General features: G+C 37.2%; 1 protein-coding gene across 1 annotated transcript in view; it reads left to right on the top strand.

Moving 5' to 3' along the window:
• Positions 1-22,985, top strand: part of STK32B (serine/threonine kinase 32B) — a 175,221-nt gene that overhangs the window by 26,876 nt on the left and 125,360 nt on the right. The window contains exons 2-3 of the mRNA XM_008920905.3: positions 2,230-2,285; positions 10,539-10,690. Of these exons, the coding sequence (XP_008919153.3) occupies positions 2,230-2,285; positions 10,539-10,690 (208 nt within the window). The remainder of the gene's footprint in view (positions 1-2,229; positions 2,286-10,538; positions 10,691-22,985) is intronic.

Below are 22,985 nucleotides of genomic sequence, written 5' to 3'. Positions count from 1 at the left end.
GACTATTTCAACAGCTTTTCAGTTGTTTTGGGAACTGGATTCATCTGAATGACTGTAAAATAAAGAACAAATTCAAACTAATCTTTCTTCAAGGAACGTGTTTGTTGAAAAAAAAATTGGTAAAATAAGCAAGAAACATGAGAAGGTTTTAAAGCAGAGTAACACAGACAACACCACAATGCTGGAGGGAAAAATCGATGCCTCTTTCCTATCAAAGGAGTTAGTAAGATTAACATGTTGCTTATGATATTTTCAACACTGTGCTGAATTCCTACCTAAATTAAGGATCATCTTAGATAACCCAGTCAAGTACCTGGCAGGGATGACTTGTGGAAACAGGATTTAAGTGGCTGTAAGTTTACATGGACTGTGGTTTTGCCAAACTATATTATTCACCAGACCAATATTGACCAGCGAGAACTACAAGAGAGCAACCCACCGGTAAAAACTGTCAGCAGAGACCCTAGCTGCAGCTTGCTGACAGACAATGTTGCTTCTCAGACATCTGGGTAACCCTAACTCTTACATGATTCAGCACAAAATTTATTTTCCAATTTTCTGTTTCCAAGCAGTTTATAAATCCTTTGCAAGCTTAAGCGTTTTTATTTCAGTATCCAAATCCTAAAACTGCCATATTCACCATCTTTGTTTCTGTAGACTAGCATCTGCTGCTTTCAGCTCTGGCAGCTCTGGACTTGATTTGACTCCAGTAATTACCAGAAAGGTGGTTACTATAGCTGCACTAATGAAAGGAGCAACCATGTTTCCTTGAAGGCAGTGCAAGCAAACATAAACAAACAAATGATTGTAAATGAGATATTATTGCAACCGAGAAAGTAAGATACTAGCCCTTTTTAGTGTCTTGATATATATCAACATTGCAACTTTCTACACAAAGCTTTGCTTAAGATGATACAGGTTTTTTTAACACTTTATTTAAAGTGTTATTAGTCTTACAGGATTTTCTTCCTCATCATGATTTGAGCCACATTTTTGGGTGGTGAGGCACTGGCACAGATTGCCCAGAGAAGTTGTGGGTGCTCCATCCCTGGCAGTGTTCAAGGCCAGGTTGGATGGGGCTTTGATCAAATCAGTCTAGCGGAAAATGTCCCAGCCCTTGGCAGGTTGGTTGGAACTAGATGATCTTTAAGGTCCCTTCCAACCCAAACCATTCTATGGTTCTATGATTTTTCCAATGACAGCCTGTCTGCATAATTTTGCAGATTACTGTTGCAGCAATAACAGGTGCATAGATGATGGTCCATGGCCAAAGCCAGTAACATAAGAAAGTTTTAAATTAAAAAAATCCTGTTAAGTTGCACTGAACTTTGTCATCTCTGGTTCACTGAATTTAGCTCCAACTGTGATCCTTTTCTGACAAGTGACTGTAAAAACTGTATCACACATTCTCGTGTTTGTGTTTCAGTGACTTTGCATCAATTTTGTTCAGGATGTTGTTGGATTTTTTTTAAAACCACCAGATCTACCAATGAAACAGAGGTTTGAAGGTCATGCTGTGTTCAGTCTCATGCAACAACAATAATGGCATTTCTGAGAAATGAAATCTCACTCACCCTCACAGCAAACCACTTCAGTGTCTAGGTCAGACTGTGCTGTCAGATTTTCACGAAGTGCGAGTTAATCCAGTCTACTACCAAGCTAAAATGAAATCTCTCAGAACTTATGTTACATAATGAAATAGTCTTACAATATTACTATTATTTATTGCATTAAGGTGGAAAAGTTTGGAGGGGCTGATCATACTAGCTCATCATGCGAAAAGCTTCCATCACTGTAACAGAATGTAGGATTAATGTAACAATACTATCCTTATATTACTATGTATCTGTAGGAAGATGGTGTTACTTACCTGAATTACTTAGTGCACTTTTAATAGATCATAATATTTCTGGAAAATACTAATGGCTGCACAATGCTAACTTATGTCTTGTTACTTGGTTAGGACAGAGATATGTTTCTCTTTGGAGATACTGAGCACTGGAGGCATTGGACCAAGATGAATTGATGAACAAAATGAATGTAGCATATTTTAAAGCAAAATTCCTCTTTGTTACCTATTAAATATATTTGGTGTTTTAAGAAAAAAAGTGAATATCACATGGTAAAATTATGTTAGTTGGAATCAATATAATATTTCTTATCTGATTTCTGATTCTGACTTAGTATGCTACAAACTATTTTCCTTTTCTTTTCTCCTTTATTTTGCAGTTAACTTTGACCACTTTCAAATATTGCGGGCTATTGGGAAAGGGAGTTTTGGAAAGGTAAGAATCAACTTATTTTTAGCAGTTAAAAATCTAATAGGGAATTCCTTTGTGTTTTTCTGGTAACCTGATTAGGGTTAAATAACATAGGTTTTGTAGCCTTTTCCTTCTCAAAGACATCTGATCACCAGTATGAACTGACCCTGACTATTCACTAAATTATTTCTATTATAATACATTCACTAAAATCAATTGAACAAAAATTATTGTAATAATTGTCTCCCCAATGGGGATTAGCAGAGTTTAGAAATCTGTCCTCAAAACAAAAAGAAACAAAAAAGTAGGAGCAGACTACTTCTTTAGACAGTCTACTAGAGTGATCTTGTTCTTAAATCTCTGGACTCATTTGTGTCTTTAAAATAATTGCAGTATTTTAAAGGCACTTTACATAGATTAAATCCACTTGGGACTGTATAAACTGACATACACTATAATTATGATCATTGAGTAAATGTTTGTTTAATTCAACAGGATTTCGCTGAAACAAAGATTAATGGTTTGTTTACACATGTATAGACAACCTTTATTTTTTATAATAATGATTATAACAAGGTTTTAAATTTTAATATGGGTAAATACAAGACCATGAAGCCAGAGAAAATCATATTATAAAAATATTAGAAACCATTTCTCATGGGAATACATTTGAAGATGAAGTATAACTGACACCTCATCAGGTAACTGATCAAGCAACAACTAGGTAGATCTAGATTTGAATGACTCTTGAGTATGTGCCAAGTCAGTGCTGATGAGATACTTCTGTAGTCATGCATTAAGAACACACACAGGATTTTGCTGGTTCTTGGGCTTCATGCAGAAAAATTACTTTAATTTTAGATATTTCTTGCAGAACAGCATAGTGCTTCATGGCATGGTTCTTATTTGATTCAGTTGTTTTCAAGAGAAACCCTCTCTGAAGTCAATGGGAGAATATGCTGCAAGGCCAACATGGTTTTTCAGAACTCCTTAAAAATCAGGCAGGTGGAGAGCTATGATTGTTTATTACAATACAGTGATGAAATGCCATGTCAAACTAAATAGAGGTCCAAGAGTGCAAGTTAGGCACAGAAAAAGAAGTTAAAGATATATCCAAATCATGTTGGCCCTCACAAAGATCGTCTGCACCCCTCTTTATTCAAGTCTTTTGCATTCACACCTCTACTGTCTCTGACCTTTCAAAGGGGCCCTCAGCCTTCCGCACCATGCAGGAAAATAAAAGAAACCTACCTGTGTTTTGAAGGCTTGTTAGTTGATGTTTGATCCACTCTTTTCCATGGCATTGAGGAAACAGGTAAATGTTTCTATGATATTTCTAGAAACATCCAACTTTCTTACAGATTTAAATGACTGCAGTGTTCTAGTGAATCTACTTTGGAGAATCTTCATTGGTGAGAACACAGTTTCACAGCCCTCAGAGAACATGTTTAATGCAAGAAAGGACTCATACATGAATACCTTCTAAACTTAAGTCCTTATTTTGCAGCTGTCAAATACAACAGCAAAGTCCTTGTTGGAACAGGCTTTTTTTTCTTTTTTTTTTCCCCCAAATGAATCCAGTCTTCTGACAAATCACCTTGTTTTGCCTTCCACAGGCAAGGAAATAAAGAAACCCATTTTCAAGCGACCTATTATAACATAGCCAAAAGCACAACATGGTAAATTAGTCACCATTTCAAGTGTCTTTTCTGTGAGACAGTCTTGCCTTTATTGGTCATTTAGAAGCCTCGTTGCTGGCAACTTTTCCTATTACTGTCCTTCTGGAAGTACCTGGCAGTAGAAAATGTCAACAGATGATGCAAGACTGTTAATCTCTATTGTTAGCTGTTTAATGTTTGGAGTCCATTGTGTTCTAGCATCTTGCAACACATAACTTTGTTCAGTATCATGTTTTCCTTAAACTGCCTGCTTCCTTTATGGCTCCACTGTGGCCTTTTCTGTTTTCTGAGAGCAAAAGGATGTTTTAAGACATGCTCTACTTTTTTATTTTATTGTTGTTGGTACAATAGCTCCCTCTCTCTCTCAATATTTCTTAAATTACTCTGGTTGCTACAGCAACCTTAGGCCTTAGCAGGATATTGCTGCAGGAGGTATCTGACATGGCAGAGCCTCTACACAGCTCAGCTCTCTCTTGTGCACAGAGCTCAAGGTGATCCTTGGCACCTCACCTCCTCCCTTGGGGCTGACTGATTCAGCAGCTATGCTCTGTCCTCCCAGCTGGCTTCAGAAAGCAGCTCCCTGCCTTTTCCTTTGGAATTTTCAGTTCACACTAGCAATATTTGCTGTTACAGGAATTCGTAGGTCGTTTGGTATCAAATGCTTTGTATCTCAAGAGCTTGCCTTTTCTGAGAAGTGACCACTTGCTTTAAGAGGGTGCCTCAGTTTGTGCAGCTTCTTAGGGACAGGTTGAGAGCAGATGCTGTCTCATAGACACTGTAGCATATTCTCCAGGAAAAGTGAAGATACATCACAGCAATTTTGAGGAAGGTAGGCAATAGGTGTGGAGAGAACAGAAACCACAAGCATGCTCCTTTTTCTGGAAACAATCAGGCTCCCTTCAAAGGTGACCTTTGAGAGCTCAGGATGCAACCTGGTAAGGGACAGATGAAGAAGGCAAGCTTCAAGCTGCGTCAGACCATCACAGCCAAAATTTCTGTGCAAGTTAGTGGTTCTTTTGTTCAAGCCAAGGGACATGCAAGCTGTGGCAGAATGATGTGTGACTGCTCATTGAATACTTCTCCCTCTCCTGGGCTCGTGCATACACACCCAGTGTATGTACCTGTACATACAGACACTGGCACAGCCCTGGGCAAGGGTCAGTGGTACTCAAGTGAGGTGTGGGGCATTACTCTAAAAGTAGACTTTCTGGCTTCAGTGGCCTTGCTTTGCTAAGTTCAAGCTGCTTGCTTATGCTTTGGTGTCTTCATGCACAACAGGACAATTTTTTTTTTTTTGAAGACCTTTAAGTTAGTTATGCTTAGTATATTCCAGTTATTACTCATTGCAAGTACATTGCAAGTGGGCTGGTGAGAAATTTTGACCAAACAGGTTTTATTTGTAAATTAAATATTTGCTTTCTAAGTAAATTCAGAAGTAGAAACTTTTAAATACTCAAACCAAAAATACTTAACTCTGGTCAAAGTAGTTATTTCTTTATGAAAAATAACATCTTAGAAGTGCTGTCACATGTTTAATTTGGCCATGTTTTTCCATGTTGTTGTATGTAGAGATATCACTCTTCTCAAAAAATACTGGAGAAAATATATTTTCGAAGATCACCCAATAAGTACAAAACTGACAAGGAGTGAAATACAAGAATTCCCATTATCCTTATAACTGTTACAATAACCATGTAATTGCAGGGTTACTGCTGCAAAATAATTTGTATTCAGGTGCAACAACTACTTCTCAGGAATATTATAGTACCAATTTTCTTTAAGTTCTCTGTTCATGGGAGCAGGTGTATTGAACAATCTGACCTCCTTAAATTAAATTTAAATTATAATTTTGATGTACAAATTCACTTCTTTTTGTCTGAGACGGTGAGACACAAGACTTGGTTCTAATTATTTTGGTGTATTTATATATATTTATAAATTTATATTTATATATTTGCTAATTTTTTATAAAACAGTGACTTCCTGTGCTGAAGTAATTGAAATTGTACTGGTGTAAAACAGATGGGAGCCTAGAATCACGTCTGCATTGATTGAGGGTACTTTGCTAAATATTATGCAAAATATTTCAGAAAAAATATGCTACTGTCCTAAAAGCAACAAAATACACAATTGCAGAGTATTAATATTGTTTGACAGTATAACAACCTATTTTTTTAGCTTGAGTTAATATGAAAGGATAGTAAGCAGATGCTTGGGCTGCTCCAGATGTCATGTTTTGCTCAGGGGAATCTGGGAATGAATCCCCGTATTTCAAGGAAATTCCTGGCAGTGTAAAGATAAAATTATGATATCCATTCTCCAGCCTCTTTGTGTAAATTTTTCCTACTCTTCTTGTAGGCTAAGACTATGAGCAATAGTTTTTCAGAACACATGGGTAAGAACACAAAATGTAGCAGTATTTGCGGCATGTGCTTGGTAGCAGATTTGCCAGTTCCCACCCTGAAGCATATAGCTGATTTCTGTCTTGCAGTCCCCATGTCTGGGTGAGTGCCTTCTGCCTGTGGTAGTGCAACAGCCCCTCTGCTGGGCTGTGATTCCTCATGGCAGCTATAGCTGCCCCATCTGATCTACTGACAGGACATAATAGTGTCATGCAGGAGCACAGATGCAGTGTGCACTCCAGCTTCCAGCTCTCCACCTTGCACAGAGTGACCTTGGACAGAGAAGCTTTCTCTGCCTGTGGTTTTGTCTCTCCTTTTTTTATGGTCTCATGAAACCATGTCATGTGCTAGTTTGAGAGGTCTAAGTACTCGTGCCAACTTCAGACCAAAATGTCTTTATTGAGAGTAAGTGCACCTGCTCCTCACTCTTTCCAGACCAAGCACATAGCATCTAGAAGTCTTTTCTAGTGGGAAACGGGAGAAATCTTGTGTTTGCTGCAAGTCAGATTTTTCAGCCCTCCCCATCTTTTGCTCTAGGAAAAGCTTCTCTGAACCTACCTATGGCTGCTCAGCCAACACAGTATTATGCAGCTTTCTGCAGCAAACCTTGAGCAAATTCTGCCCCAGTTTTACTCAGCATAACTCTCTCACTTCACTTAGCTCTGCAATAGCCCATGGGGCACTCTGTCGCCCATAGCACTGTGATCTCTTAAACTTCAGATTAAACTCAATCTGTAAGTGCTCTATTTTTCATGTGTGAAATCAGAGGAAATCCAAGAAGGTAGTTTACCAATGGAACATAGCACGTGTTGTTCTTGAAAAATGAAGTTTAGCCCTACAGTCATAATCTATTGGTTTTCTTCCCCTGGCTCTGAGGGAAAGTGGTTCCAAGTCAGCCTTTGGTCAAATGTCTTTTAACCTAATAGGTTTTAAGGCAACTTACTGTTACTTTCTCCCAAAAATAATGAAAGATACCACCCTGTGATAAAAGGTAAGACACTTAGAAAACCCCTCTTTATAAAGGGAATATTTTCACAAGAGACTTTTAAAGATAAGTGCAATACAACTACAAAGAAAATGAATGGTGATTCATAATGCCTACCTTTAAACACATAGTTGTCTACATGATGCCTACATCCAAACTAGTAATCTACAGTCACTTTATGGGGACATTAGAAGGGAAACCATCCCTCTAGAGATGGACATGTTTAGATCTATACCTTATGTGGAAATGAATGTGCCTGTCCTTCTCTCCTGACTCTGAAGCTGGGTAGTTAGTCGTTGAGTTCACGACATTTGGTTTGAAGCATCACACTGTCTGGGGTTTGGTAAAGGATATTCAGAGAAAAATGGAAAGAGAATGTTTTAGTAATGTGACCATGACAGGTTTCCATACTGATACTTGTAAATAACGCAATTCTGCACAGACTTCCATTATAATGAGTCATCACAGAATTTGTTTGTTTGGGTGCCAGAGCACCTGTTTGTCCATTTTAAAATTACTCCTTTGGAAAAAAACCCACCTAAATTCAATCATTTCCCATTAAGACTGCACATGTGAGGAGAGCTCAAGGGCTTTTCCTTTTTTTCTTGCACTAGTGGAAAGTTTCAGCCTATTGATGTCCTGCTCAGAGGAAGAGCTGACAGCCAGCAGGTAGAAGTACCAGAGAGGACCTCCACTATGATTCAGTGCTGTCACAGCAACATCAGGCATTTTTTCACAGTAACATCAATGTGGATGCAGGTTGTGTTTCCTGATTTTTAGTAGGAAGTAGCTTTATTAGAGTGATTAAAATTCTATTGATTTTGAAACCATGTTAAAAGATGTACATAGGTACACATTCCTAGAAAATGTTTGCTATCATTCTGCTTTGAAGCTGTGTGCTAGATAAGCTTCTACTAACAACAGAAGGTGTGTTTCAAGTGTGCTGAATACCCTTGTCTGTACTGGCAAGTAAGAGAACTGAGTGCCTTCTGGAATCACAGCAGCTTTTCAAAACCTGTTTATGTTACATATCTAGATGCTGTGTATGATCCTAGTTCAAACCTGCTCAAACCTGTAACTCTCAGTTAGTAAAACCCAATCCTCTCAGCAGACTTTCTAGTCAAACTTTCAATGGTAAGGCTTTTTATGTAGCAGAATAGGAGACTTCTTCAAACATCTTGGTCTTGGTCAAGTTACACATAAAAATTGTGCTGCAAATTCATGTAAGTGAATGAATTTTGGGACTTAGGTTCTGAGCCAAAATCCCAAAATTTTGTACTTTGTAATGTAATGGAGTTTAATTAGAGTGTTCACATAGTCTATGACAGCATGTCAGGAACTGCCCCTGAAGATCTTGCTTATGCTTTTGAATGACCTGTGTAAGCTTGAACAGTTAATTTCCATTCCTCCACTTCAGTTCAAACCCACCTGCTCTATCTTCTTCCCCCAAAAGGCCAATCACAATTCCCCATCGTTCCACAACCTGGGTTCTCTGCATATAAATATGAACCTTTATTTATCTTGAGGGCATCACCAATATTCAGACTTTCCATAACAGCCCAAGATGGAAAAATGAAACAAAACTTCAGTACTCACCGTTCTGCAACATTGATAGGCTCAAAACAGAATGTTGCCATCCATGTTTTCCTTAGTTAGCAGAACATCTGGTATTAGAGAAGGTAATTAGAATCTTTGCTTAATCACACCTTATCCATATAGGTTAAAATTACTCTATTAACTCCTCTATTTGGAGTAGATTTGAGCTCAAAGACACACTTTATGAAAACAGAGTTTCAGAGAAATAAATATGTTTTGGTTTCCTTGGTCCTGTTCCTCCCAGTTTCAGCTGTGGGAAGTTGCCTCAGTTTCTCCAGACCATTTCTGAATATTGAGTACACAAGTTCCTCAAAATACAACTCAGACCCATGGATTTCTTTTTGACTGTCACCAAATTGTAATTCTATGTCTGAGCATGAATTTTATGAGTGTGTACTATCCTTTTATGTGTGTATAATATGGGAGTGTTTATGTGTGCTTGTGTGGATGTAGATAAATATACAAATAAAATAATAATGCCCACACCAAAGGGCACTATTACATCCAGAATACCTTCAAATTTAGGCATTACAGAGTTATGATACCTAAACCACACACTTCCAGTACATAATCTGTATTTGTACTGAAGATTAAAATTTCTGATTGGAGCCTATGGCTGTATCAGTAATACACATGTTGCACCAAAACAATATTTTCAGTAAGTATTCTCTTGGCTGTGAGGACACATTAGAAGTGTCACTTCAAAAAGTTCTGATCAATTAACAACAAAACTCCCTTCAGAGCAAAAGTCTGTTGAGGATACAGTTTCCCTCTAGGTATGGATATAGAGCTGTTATGAAAATAATTTTTACACCAGCTTTGGGGATGAGACACAGAACAAATGCCAGAAATCATATTTAAAATTGTGCTTCTTGGATATGGTGCTGATGACTTTCCAGTTCCATTCTCAAGGCAAATTACCATGACGAAAAACAATCCAGGTTTAACATGGGAGTTCTCTTGACTAAGATTTTCTTCATGCATTTATAACATTATCTGACTTCTTAAAAAAAAAAAAAGGAGAGACAGAGAAAAGAAAACAAAGTAAAAGGAAAGAAATTTACTGCCAGAGACTAAATCATTGCAATGGTCTCTTGTGAATTCAAAAATATTATGATGAATCTCAGTACGAAAACTCTTTTTCCTTTCAACAATAATTAAAGGAGCATAATTCTGATATTTAGATGAAATATTGAGCCTTGGGAACATAGGCAAGGTTTATGATGCAGTAATCAAGATGTGTGTACCGACTTACAGGAATGAGGACAACGATTGTGCATTTTCCTAAGCAGTAGGTAGTAATTTCTGTGGCTAATGAAATAGCCTGTGAATTCAGCAATTGGAGTGTATTCCTCCCAGCTTTACCATGTAACTTCTGAATGCTAGGGCATTTATGCTTCCCTGTTTCTCCTTATGCAGGGTTTGGGTGTTCTTTTGTAAATTCTTTTAATTATAATCTATTACAAAGAATCTTGCAGAGATGTGAACTTTTTGAAGGTGTTACTCAGTTGTAGTATCTGATTTAGTATCATAAAAGGATCCTTTTTTTCAAAGTCACAATTGAGTTTACTTTCTCAAGGTGTCAAAATTTTTCTTTTACTTTGCTGTCAATTAGGTGTGCATTGTACAGAAGAGAGACACCAAGAAAATGTATGCCATGAAATACATGAATAAACAGAAGTGCATTGAGAGAGATGAAGTTCGAAATGTTTTCCGGGAGCTACAGATAATGCAAGGCCTGGAACATCCCTTCCTAGTTAATCTGTGGTAAGAAAACCTTTAAAATGTTATCAAGGATCTCTTGTTTTCTCTTTATTGCTGAATCAGTTCAGACTGTGGAAGTAATGAAAGCTGAAAAGAATAAAAGATTTTGGTGACCATTTTTGTTGAATTATTAAGGTTTTGCAGAGGGTTTCATTATTCATCAGTATTTTTAAGGTGCCTTTTTACATTGGATTATTTAAACATCATATTCACCTGTTCACTTCTGATTCAGTTTTCTGCAGATTGATACAGAAGTGTGTGGAAATGTGTGTTCTGTCCAGCTTCATCATTTATTTTTGTCAATACCTGGACTAAAAATCTCCTATAAAGTTGTAGAATATCAAAACCTATAATTCTATTAATTAATTTTTTTAGTTGATTCAGAGAAAATTCAAAACTCAATTACTTAAAAAAATTACTGATATGGAACAACACAAAAGAATCTTTTTGTCACTGGAATGTCTCATATTTTCCCTCTGCTTGGTCACATAGGCGTATGAGAAAATTCTTGTCTAAAAAAATGTAATGACTAGCTTCAACTACACCACCACCTTAAAACATATACTGGCTTTTATGTAGTGAGAGTAGTAATGGGATGTAGATTTGTCCTACCTTATCTGAAAATGACCTACATAATTAAAAAAAAATTAAAAAAAGAACCAAGACTGGAGGGACATAAACCATTGCAATATGAAAATTTTTCAGTTTGTGAATAGTTTAATTGGCTGCAGATGGTCACAATGCAAACAGACCTTCTGTTTTGTGAATTTAGCTCTGTTACTAGAGGTCAGTTTCTAACCTACAGTGTTTTGCCTGTCCTTTAGCTCACTCTTGAACTGTAAACATGAAAAATTCCTGTTGCCAGTTTAGAATCTTTCATGAATTAAAAGCCAAATTATGTTCTCTCTAAAGTGAACACAGCCTTAGCATAACTGCAGTCACTTATAACAGCAAAGCACTGGAGCCCAAAATTGATTCCAAAAGGACCTAATCATATATGTATATAAATATATATGTTCTCCACTTAACATGAATGATCATATTTGAGCTACTCTAATATCCTGGTGAAGGCTTAAAGAAAAATACATAAACATTTTGATTCTAATACAAAACTTTCCCAATATATTTTCCAAGGCTCCATCAACCTGTACTCTGGGAATTTCTTTGACAAAGACAGGTATATCTGGATTTAAGAGCCTGTGGATTTCTCTGTCATGTATTTGTCTAACCTTTTTTGAAATCATACTAACTTTTTAACACACTATCTTTATGAAGAGATGTGAAAGTCTCCACTGTGTAACTAAACACTGTACAAAACCAGTCACAGGTTAATGCCATCTACAAGATAAACATAACAGTGTTGAAGGACTAAGGAGCAAATGTTTTTTGTGTAACAGAAAGTATGTTCGATTCCAATTAGTGAATTGATAATCAGATAATAAATATTCTTTATTATTTTCTTTTTACATGCCAAAGATTAAACTTGAAATAAGCAATACCTTAAAATGTATTAGGTGTGATGATGATTTTTATTCTTCTTGCAATTCTAAGATACTATCACAAGATCTCAAGACTCAAGTGTTAGATGTTTTTCTGTCATATGTGTATATGAGAAATGCAGAAAATGAAAAAGAGATGTAGTACTCTAGAATTTACGAAACATTCAGGCAAAAAGGACGCTATTCAAGATGCTTCTTTGCACTGACAATGTTCTATATCTGATGTCTCTAGCAATGGCCATAGCTAACCAATCTATCTAGGATGCTTATTCGTTAGAATGACAGCTCTCATGGATGAGCCTTGAAATTTATCACTTGCATTAAAGTTTGTGACCCAGCTCAGCAGCCAGCAGTCCTATCTCCCCGTGGCCAAGGTTTTCAGATCTATGGTATGAAACAGAAGAACATGGAATAGTCTGAAGACTATTCCAGATCTAAAATCAGTGCCCACATTCAGGGATAGCCCTGTAAAAACATGCAGTTTGCTCGTGCAACCATTAAACTCCTGATGCCTTGAGCATCTCAGTGCTTCCCACTCTGAAATACCCATGGAGACAACTCACCTTGGTTCTTATTAGGGCCAAAGCACCAACATGTGAAGGGACAGCTAAGCTCATAGGTGAACAGCATCCAGGAACCCCAAATAACTCTTTCCTTATATCAGACTCATAATTATGTTTCTATAATTAGCCTTGTACAATTCTAAATGAATTTAAAATAGCTTCTGATTTATTTCTAGAGTGCCTACATTTGCAGACTGCAGTAGCACGTCTCAAATTTCTGAATGTTCTCTCTCAGCTTTCACCTGAATTTCAAGATGTTCTACACAGTCTTCAAATAATGACTTTTGTTACTTAATTACAACAAGGGCAAAACACAAAAATCGTAAGAAATCCATGAATAATGTTCACATCTATTCTATTAAAACTAAGCCATAGGAAGCTCTTAAACATACTAATTATATTAAATGTATTTAATAATTGAAAATATAATTTATTTCTCTATATGCTACCATGAAAAAGGGAATACTGCAAGTACGAATGGAATAGTCCTTAAATATGTTATTCTCAGAAATAACTTCTTAAAATAACAACATTTTCATTTATTGTTGGTGAACTAACATTCTGTTTAATGTATTTTTACTTGCAGTTTAGGTGCAATAATAATTTGCATCAAATACATTTACATTGTAGCTATAATTTAAACTAGATGATTAGCAGGAATCCATGAGTTTTCCCCTTATGAGTCAATTCCTGGCATATTAATGGAAGGAAATAGTTGAATCTACATTTCTTCTATAGCAATTGCAGCTAGATTTGCTTCATTTTTTGCAGTCAGATTTCCCTGTTCATTAAATAGATTGCACTGTAAATGTACAAACAAGCTGTAACAGGAGCTACTAATTTTGTCTTATTTTGCAAACTGGAATATTAATTTAACAGGGAATAGTTATGTCATGATGTATAGGAAATAACGCAGCTGCAGTTTGTTTAAATGCCAAGTTGCTTTTGGCCATGTCTGTGTTTCTGGGCTCTGTCACACTCTCTAAGGGTTCACACCACTTTTCAGAAGTCCTGCCTGAGGTATGATTTCGGTAACCAAAGCTCAGAAATCCAACCAGCCTACTAATGTTAATTGGCATGTTTCTAGTTAGTTGGGGTATCCCACTTTGCTTTCCTGAGGGTATTTAGAAGTAATTTTTCTGAGTACAAACCTGCCATTGAGAGCACTGCTGCAGCCCCCACATCAGTAGACCGGCACCAACATTCTGTTCACTTAACTAAAATACAACTAATTCTCCTAGAGGAAGTCAGAAATACAGTTATAGTCAGGGCTCAGACAAGAAGTGGTTAACAGCTCTTCCAAAAATGTTAAATTGTGACTCTTAACATTGGATTGTAGCTGGATGAAAACCAAAACCAGACCCTGGATGAGGAACTTTCGTAAAGTGTGTTTGCATAAGACACTTTGTGGGCTTGTGGTTAAACAGTCATGTAGTCTGTGAAGAATTGGGAATCTAGCTGCCCATCCGGAAGGAAGCCTGGAGCTGATGTTTTCAGCTGTCCAGACAAACTGACTACTTGTCTACTAAAGCAAATGTGATGGTAGTGCCAATAGATTTGTTGATATCAATGTATTTATCTTGTTCGCCCCTTGCAATCTCAGCGAGAAGTAATTCTCTGGTTTGATGACACTTCAAAAGTCTTTGGAAAAATCTACATTTCTCCATTTATTTGAAAGGCAAAATAGGTCCTTATTTTGGTCGCACTGTTCCTTCCCCTATGTTCCTCCCTCCCCTAATCCCCAGTTGTATGAAGTAAGATTTAAGTTTAGATAGGTAGCCTAGGTTTGATCGGCTGTTCTTTGGTCTGGAAGGGATATACATGATGAAAAAATTAGGGAATTTTATAATCAAAATACTTGTATTTTTTTCAAAGTATCATTTTCTGTAAGAATTATTTCAGTGTTTTAATTTTTTTTTTACATTGGGTTGAATTGAAATGAAATCTTAGGTCTTTTAATTCAAAATGTCAAATCCTAAATCCATAATGAAAAGCATATTTTGAAGAAATTCTGTCACGATCACCTTTTCATGAGTTTGTGGGACCATCCTTGACCAGAACTGCTGATTATCAAAAGTTTATCATCTGGACTTCAAAATAATATAGTAGTAAATCTCCCAACAATTGCCTGAACAAAATGGAATACTAACCAAGCATCTTTGAAAAATTGCATCATCAAAAATAAAAGTTGGTGATTCAAGAAACAAATACGAAGACTGGAAAACCCTTTCATTTTTTGTGATAACTCTAAAAATTAATGAGGTACACGTATGCAATCTGTCATCAGTCAAATTCTTGTGGAGAGAAAAAGAAGAGAAAGAAGGTAAGCATTCTGTAGTGGGTAATTCTGCTGGCATCCGTTAGTATCTGCAGCATACACAAGAATACAGAACAGCTCATATAAAACAAAGGTAGCATCTCAACTCCAAAAGATCTGTATTAAAAAGCTTTTCGAGGCTCATGCATCTTCTCGGAGCTTTATTAAATTTAACTTCACAATCTCAACTTATAAATCACATTATTTGAAGTATGAACTGTCTTTCATAACGTCTGACACAGGAAGGAATCATTCTTCTGCAAATGCTCAAAATGGCTTTGAGGATAACAGTGTTTTTTCAGGAAGGGCTTGGGGTTGATTTATAACCTTCATTTTAGAAGTGAAATTGAATAAATGCTTAAAGATATGTGAGCCTTGTAGCCAGTTTTATCACCATTAGAGGTATTTCTGGTAATAGAGATTCCTTCTTGGAATGAAAAGCAGTCATGTTTTTTATCAGACCTTTTTTTATGTCATGGGTATTTCAAGCATAGATGAATGAGCTGTAGAAATGTCAATTGCTAACTTAGTCCCACCTTGAGACTACGGTGTTCTTCTCTAAGATCCAGCCTTTTATCCATGTTTATCCTCCTCTAAATATCTAACTGCCCCCTGGGCAAGATGAGTAGTGTTCCTGAAAGTATTCATATTTTAAATATCTTTCTCACAACGTGCATTAGGACTGCATCAAGAGCCAAATTACTTCCTGTGTGCCAATGCAACTAGATTTGGTATTACATGACTTGTCTTTGAACATGAATAAATGTTTGAAGCATCCACTGGCTGCTCTGAAAATAACTTGGCTCACCAGAAAAGACAGATATTTTTTGCAAACAAAATCATGTATCAAAGTGGTTTCTCTGCTGATGTGAACAAAAAATCTGAAAAAAATTTGGACCATTCCTCAGAAGTTTTGAAACATTGAAGTGATGTTATTTTTAACAACCTGGTTTAAAGATGTCATATATTTTTTAACTTGTCAGAACTTTTTCTAAGTCAGTAGAGGGAGAAAGATAAAAATTTACTTTTGTCGCCTTACAGTTCATTTTCCAAGTGTAGACAAAATGATGTGTTTGATTTATTTAACAAGCCATGAAGAAGTGCTAACTGCATTCTCAGTGTGGCTATGTATTGTGATGTGTTTTTCTTTCTACCCATCAGTCTATGGAAACCGCATGTATTTCATGACAGACCTACAGAAGTACATTACTGTTACCAGTTACAGTAAGACTAAGTTTCAAATCCAAGGAAAACTGGAACAAGTGAAGAATACACATTGTAGCAAAAATGCTCATGCACTTCTGAATTGCCTGATACCCCAACCTGTCTTTAAAAGAAAAAGAAGGTAGAAAAGAGAAAAAAAAAAGAGGATTCTGGAGAGGAGAAATGATTTTTTCGGTCTCAAGTGTTGGATGGGTTGTTCAGGGTACACACATATACAGATACATAAATGGAAATTATCACTTTCATGTGAAAGTGTTCTTTTTAGAATACTTGGGGAGCAATGTCACCTTGGACTGCCCCATAGCATGGCTTTGCTCCTCAGGTTGGCATCAAAAGTATGCAAAAGTCTACAAACTTAGGGAAGCAAGAAGACCTGACCAGGTGGTGGACCAAGTTTACTGCTGGGTGGAGCTGAAAATAACCAACCAAGGAGTACCAGTTACATATCAGAAACATAAAGCACCAGGAGGAGGTGGTTTAGGTCAGTCTCAGGTGAGCTTACTTAGTGGCTGTGGTATTGTGGCTGCTTACTTTGCCTTGGCATATGAGACATAATCTGGAGTGAAAAAGTTTTATAGGGGATTAAAAATTTATTTTCTGACATGTAGTGTGTCCAGCTTTCTGAGCTTCATGAGACACCACGTTAAAGGCTGTGAGTGAAGTCCATGATCTAACAGAAAAATTACATTATGTTTCTGGAAGGGAGCAATGGGGTTGTGGTCTTTCCTGTTGGGACCCAGGTTTGGTGTGTTTGCAACTGGCCTGACTGGCCCTTCAGCAGTAAGAAATCCTGCTGAAAAGGAAAGGCAAGCTGTATTGATGTCTACCTTCACAGTATGTGGTGGATCCCCAAAAGGTCATGAAACAACACATCCTGATACACATTCACTTTTCCTGGAGAAGGTGCTCAGTGCTCTTAACTATCTTTGGTTATTCCCAGCTGCTCTAAGTCTGGTTTATGGGAAGAAATACTATGGTGTTGCCCTCATTGGCTATGTCTGTACTAGTAATTTAAAACTAGGTATCCTTCCTGGACTCTTAAACCCAATCTTCCATACTGCTAAATATTTCTAGGCCTGCTCCTAGCCTAGCTGTGGGCAGGGGAATGAGCACCATCTATGGGAAGTCCCAGGTGCAGCCAGGTTGCTCCCTGTAGGTAGGCAGCTTGCGTACCATCACTCTGGTTTTTGGAGCTGACCAGGCACAGACTTTTCTGTGCCATTTGGTGTCAGTGCTGGAGAACAGTCACTGACATGTTTATTGATACAACATGCATTTCTTACTTTTGTGGATGTAGGTAAGGTCAGGGACCCTAGGCCATGTGTCATGGTTTAGGAATGGTATTCTCCAGTTCAGTGTTCCCACTGAAACCACTCCAAACCACACTCCACTCATTCACTCCCTACTCCCTCTCCCCTGAAGCAGGCTGGAGAGGAGAATTGGATGCACAAAAAGTGAACATCACAGGTTGAGATAAGAACAGTTTACTAGAAATAACAACGAGGCAAGAAAAAGTACTGTAACAGCAACAATATTAATAATAAAATTTTACAGTGGAGGTGAATGATTGCATCACCACCCTACCCGGAGAGGACTCCCCCACCCCAGCAATGACATGAGGTGCTACAGAATAACCTCCCTGTCCTGGCCATTTCCCTCCTGGTTCCCGCAAAATTTAACCTTGTCCTGGCCAGAATCAGGACATCACATAATTCTGGGCCATTCTAGATATCCAATGGGGTCAGAGTTTCTTTTCCAGGCAAGAAGAAATTGTAAATCAAGGGAGTAAGATACATTTAGCATCTTGCACAGAGCTTAGATGGATGAACTCTTTTTGCTATAGAGGGAGCAAAGGGTGAGTGCTTTCCTCAAATAGCTAGATCAATTCATCACTGCATTAATGTAAATCTGGAATAGGTAAAAATATTGAAGTTTTATATCTAAGACTGAAAAAAATTCTGTCCTCCAGAGCCTCAGAAGAGACAATGATGGAGGAAAAAGGGCAGGAAAAGGTGATGAGGCAGCAGAAAGGGTAGGATAATTGGAAGAAGAGAGTATAGAAAAGATTTGTCTTGAGTTGTAAGTGTTCAGGATATTATTTCTAGCTGTGGAAATTACATTGGACTCAACACTGCCAGCTGGTAACCTCTGGTGCCTGTGCTAAATGAATGTTAGCTGTAACACCTTCACTGACTGATGAATGCGAGATCCAATAGTTATTTATTTTTTTGTGCTGATTTTAATACCCTAAGATAATAATTTTCATTATTGGGACACTGCCTTGATAAATTTTGTTCTGGTGATTGATGAGAAACTGCTGTAACCTTGAAATATATATCTTTAGACTCTACTTTAATACATTCCTCATAAAAGCGGGAATTGGTCTTTGGCATAGTTTAAGTTTTGATCTTTTCTGCATTAGAAACTACTGCACAAGATAATTCATCTCCTGTGTGTTTTACTGTATCCTGGGATCTTTCTTTGGAGCATGTCTTCTACATCATTCTTACTGAGAGAGAGACTTCATTTGCTGATCCATAATAAACTTTTTTCATGCAAAGCTTGCACTGCAAGAGGAATTTTATTATAAATGCTGATAATTACCAAACTGCTGGGAAAAATAATCTCTTTCGTTTTAAGAGTTTTCCTTTTCAGTCAAGCTCCTCTTATGAATTTGCAATTATTGCATTGTTCTGCCTTCACAGGGGGATAGGTGCTACCCAAAGCAGATCCTCATGAGCTTGGAGTTAGCCTTGGCCATGTCTCAGGTTTGTGGTGTAGACAGTCACACTAATCCTCTGCACATTTATGGCAGGAATGAGTACTATTCCTTTTGGATGGATGCAGAGCTCCAGTGCTGTGGCAGGAGTATTCTCAGGAGAGCATGAGTGCAGGGTTTCACTGTTCTCACCTAATGAGATGTGAAAGAAAGAAGAAGAGCCCTTAGATATTGCTTCAGACTCCTCAATTGCTACTTTTGGCAAGCATTTCTTTTTTTTTTCCCCTTTATTTTTTTCATTCTCTGCTTTAAAGGTTATGAATGCCAAACGTGATAGCTAGAGTGTGTAATTAGACTGATAACCAGGGTCCTGTAGGTAAAGTGGTTCTCATAATCAGTGACAGAGTAATGAGTACATCATGCGAATCTACTGTTTTCAGTCAGGATCAATTCCTACCTATGCTATGCAAACTGGAATGGCAATTAGCCTGTAAAGGCTCTGTTAAAGGTAGGTTATACAAAATGCAGCTCAGCACTGCGTTAACAAAGCCCAACTACTGCACGACAGCCATCAGAAGGCAAAACTGTCTTGGATGCACTTGTAACACCATCCAGAGTGTGAATGCAAAGTAGGTAATCGTTACGGAATAAAAACAAGTTCTTAACAATTTCACTGCAAAACTTTGATACTGAACGGATCACACAGATCTACAATCAGTCCAAATATATTAAAGCTATTCTTGGACACTATAGGAGTAGTATGGCTTGGAAATAATTCCTACTTTACTTTTGAATATATTTGAGATTTTAGTGATGATGTTTTTAGTTCAAATCAGAGAGAACAGATAGGTGAATTCCTTTTGATTTATAACAGGTTGAAGTAAAAGTCAGGGCACTGATACTAAAAACAAAACAAAACCCTCAAGGAAATAGCAAGTAATATTAAAATAGTGATAATTGAAGCAATATCTGTATGCTTCAGGTAATGTGTTAGCTCTCCAAGTCATATTTCCTTTTTACTTCTGCAACAATGTCAAGCATATGTTTCATGTTTCCAAATATTAAAAGCTGGGGACTTTTTTGCCAAATGTCCAAAAGGACACAACAGAAGCCAAAAGTCTGCCTATATGGTTTTAAGACATGTAAATAAACAATGATAAAAAACCTGGAGTGCAAGGGAATTCGAAATTTTCAATGTGAGAATTGTATCAAACAGAATAGGTTTTAAATGGCAAATAGTGGGATTGAACAAAAGCAGGAAGTTTTGTAATGCATTAATGTTGCCTGTGCCTTGACTCATTAAAATTTGACAAAGCTTTTATTCTTTTAAAAGTCAACAATGGATTTTTAAAGCATAAGTGTGCTCTTAATTTCATTTTGTTGAATGAAAATAATATTTATTGTACTTGTAAAGTGCAGTGAGAACCTGATACTAAGACTTCAGAAAATTACCAGTGGTATCCTATTTCAAGATTAATGACAGTGTTACAGCATAAAGGTCTAATAGGAAGAGACTAACTCTCGTGTTTCATAAGTACATGACACATAAAGGAGGATTTAAAGTTCCTTTTCTATGATGATGTACATTTTACAAATTACATCCTGACCAAGGAAAGGTCATGGGCTATGAAGAGGATGACTGTTTAAATTCATCTGCAAAATGGATATGGCCAGGAGGAAAATTACTTCTGCCCATCAAATTCTCTCTACCTTATCAACTACCTAAACTAGAATTTATTAAGGGTGCAGAGAGTAAATTCTTTCTTGCCAAAAGCTGAGGTGGTGGGATTGAATCTTGTTGACAAACGAATAAGCAGATTAGAACAGAAATAATTCTGCTTCTTGACCATAGCCTTCATATCCTTACCAACAGATGGACTGGGAGAAGGATGAGAGGAAATAAGGATGCAAACAAAAGTGATAATGAGCCTGGTGAGAGATGTGAACTGTGGAATGAAAGGTGAAGGCATTTTTCTCCTTCAGTGGGTACAAAATCTAACCTAATCAGAAAATGTAACTAATACCAGTGCATATGTCAGGCTCCTCAAGATCTGAACTTCCTTTACTGATATTTGCAAATAAACAAAGTGGAAGAGAAACTCAGTTTTTATTTCTCATCTCTCCAGACCTCTGTGCGTGCTGTTCTTTCTGTGGAAGGCGAAATTTCTGCAACATTTTCTTAAAAACAAGCAAATATTTTGTTCATCTTGAACTAGAGCATTTGAAATTCTCCCTTGAGGAAAATGTCCTTTATTTGAAGAAAATATTCAAAACTTAAATATTCCTTCATAGAGAAAATAATTTGGTAATTGATAAACAATCAAATGACATGATAAAAAGGAACAGCACATTCTATGCTATATGCATTTAAAAGGAATTTTAAGAGTTAAGACTCATAAGGCACTAAAAAAATGTAGAGACATAATTTACAACTAACACTATTAACATCTGAGAGGGATAAAATATGCTATGCTGGTCTCAATTATTATCCTTTTCATTACTGTTCATCACTTAGTAAATTAGTAAAGTGGAAACAAGAGTTTTAGTTGTAATGAAAAATTGGCACTAGCCATTAGCATATAAAGGCATAGGAATATTGATAAGGCAGGCTTTTAAAACACAGGGAAACATTGAAAATGTCATTGTGAGTATCTGGAATCACAGAGAGCAGCATGTCTTTGGAACTAGCTCTGAGATGGCCTCCTCTTTCATGTGTTCTATCAAGAAATGAACAGTTCTTCCTCCTCACAGCAAGTAAAAAGCTCTGTGACCACTCTCCACCTCAGCAGCCTGGGGCTAAACAGCACAACAGGATTCAGTCAGAGTAACAGGGAAAATATATTACTATTATGACTTTTTGACCAAGTTCAATGCTGAAAAAGCATTTGAACTTTTCTGCTGGCACTGCTCTGCCAGCAAGCTTGTATTTAATTTTCACTGAAGTTCTTAAAAAAACTCCATATTGCATCTGTCTCTGTCCCTAATCAATCATGACAGGCTTTTTCCTGCTCAAAAAGGTCTGTCACTCACTTGTGACACAGAGAAATGCTTGCTCAAATGTATCTCCTGGGTTTCCTTTGTGGCTGTATAAACCAAGTATTTTTTAATACCTCTGTCTTTCTCTCCTTTTTTTTTTTCCTTTCTGTAAATAATTCAAGAGAATCTTATGACCTTTTCAATGGTGTTTTGATACATCAGCTTCAGGACACCCCATCAATAAATATAGGGTTGCCTTTGGTTCTTTCTTTAGCTGTATATTTAGTACAACTGATGCCACATGCACAATAACTGTACAACTAGTGGCAGTGGTTGATACTCCCAATTCAGATGAAATCTTATCTATAGTTAGTATTATCACAACCTTTGACAAGTATAGCCTGCTTTAATGACATCCTATATTCATTTTTCTGTAGCTGTTCAAATGAAGTTTCATTTCACATTCCAGAAAACCTTTTTCTGTTTGCTTTTCTCTCTCTTACTCAGGAGGCAACTGAAAACTTATCATGTCGTCAAGGCTCTTGTGCTCTCCTGGTATGTCTGTGCTCTTTCCCAGTGGCATGGGAAAGAGGACACCCTTCAAATTGTTGTCCAGCTTCTGTTGAAGCAGGAAACCCCGGCTGAACAACACTTTCTACAGCCTTGCATTCATGACTTGTTTTATAAGTTATAGAACACAAGAAACTAAGGATGCTGTCAGTAGCTTCAGAGTAATGGAGCTGTCAGACACAGTCAGCTGGGGATCAGTGCTGTACACAGAAAAGGGCAGGAGTCAAGGCTGAGGCTCCCAACCAGGCTGACAGCATAGGGCAGCTGGCACCAGGGTCCCGTCACTGCCACAGACAGATAAGTTGGTGCCCATCAGCAGAAACCAATATACCCTCTGCCCAAACACCTTTTCCTCTTCTTAATCTGTTGTGTGTGAAGTATTTCAGTTTAACATCAGGAAGATGCTTTGTTTTATTCATTCATAATTCCC

Source organism: Manacus vitellinus, unplaced genomic scaffold (genome assembly GCF_001715985.3).
Source record: "Manacus vitellinus isolate BGI_N305 unplaced genomic scaffold, ASM171598v3 scaffold_0_pilon, whole genome shotgun sequence".
In the NCBI taxonomy this organism is placed as follows: Eukaryota; Metazoa; Chordata; class Aves; order Passeriformes; family Pipridae; genus Manacus; species Manacus vitellinus.
The sequence above is the reverse complement of the archived record's forward strand: the minus strand, read 5'-3'. Positions and strand labels throughout refer to the sequence as shown.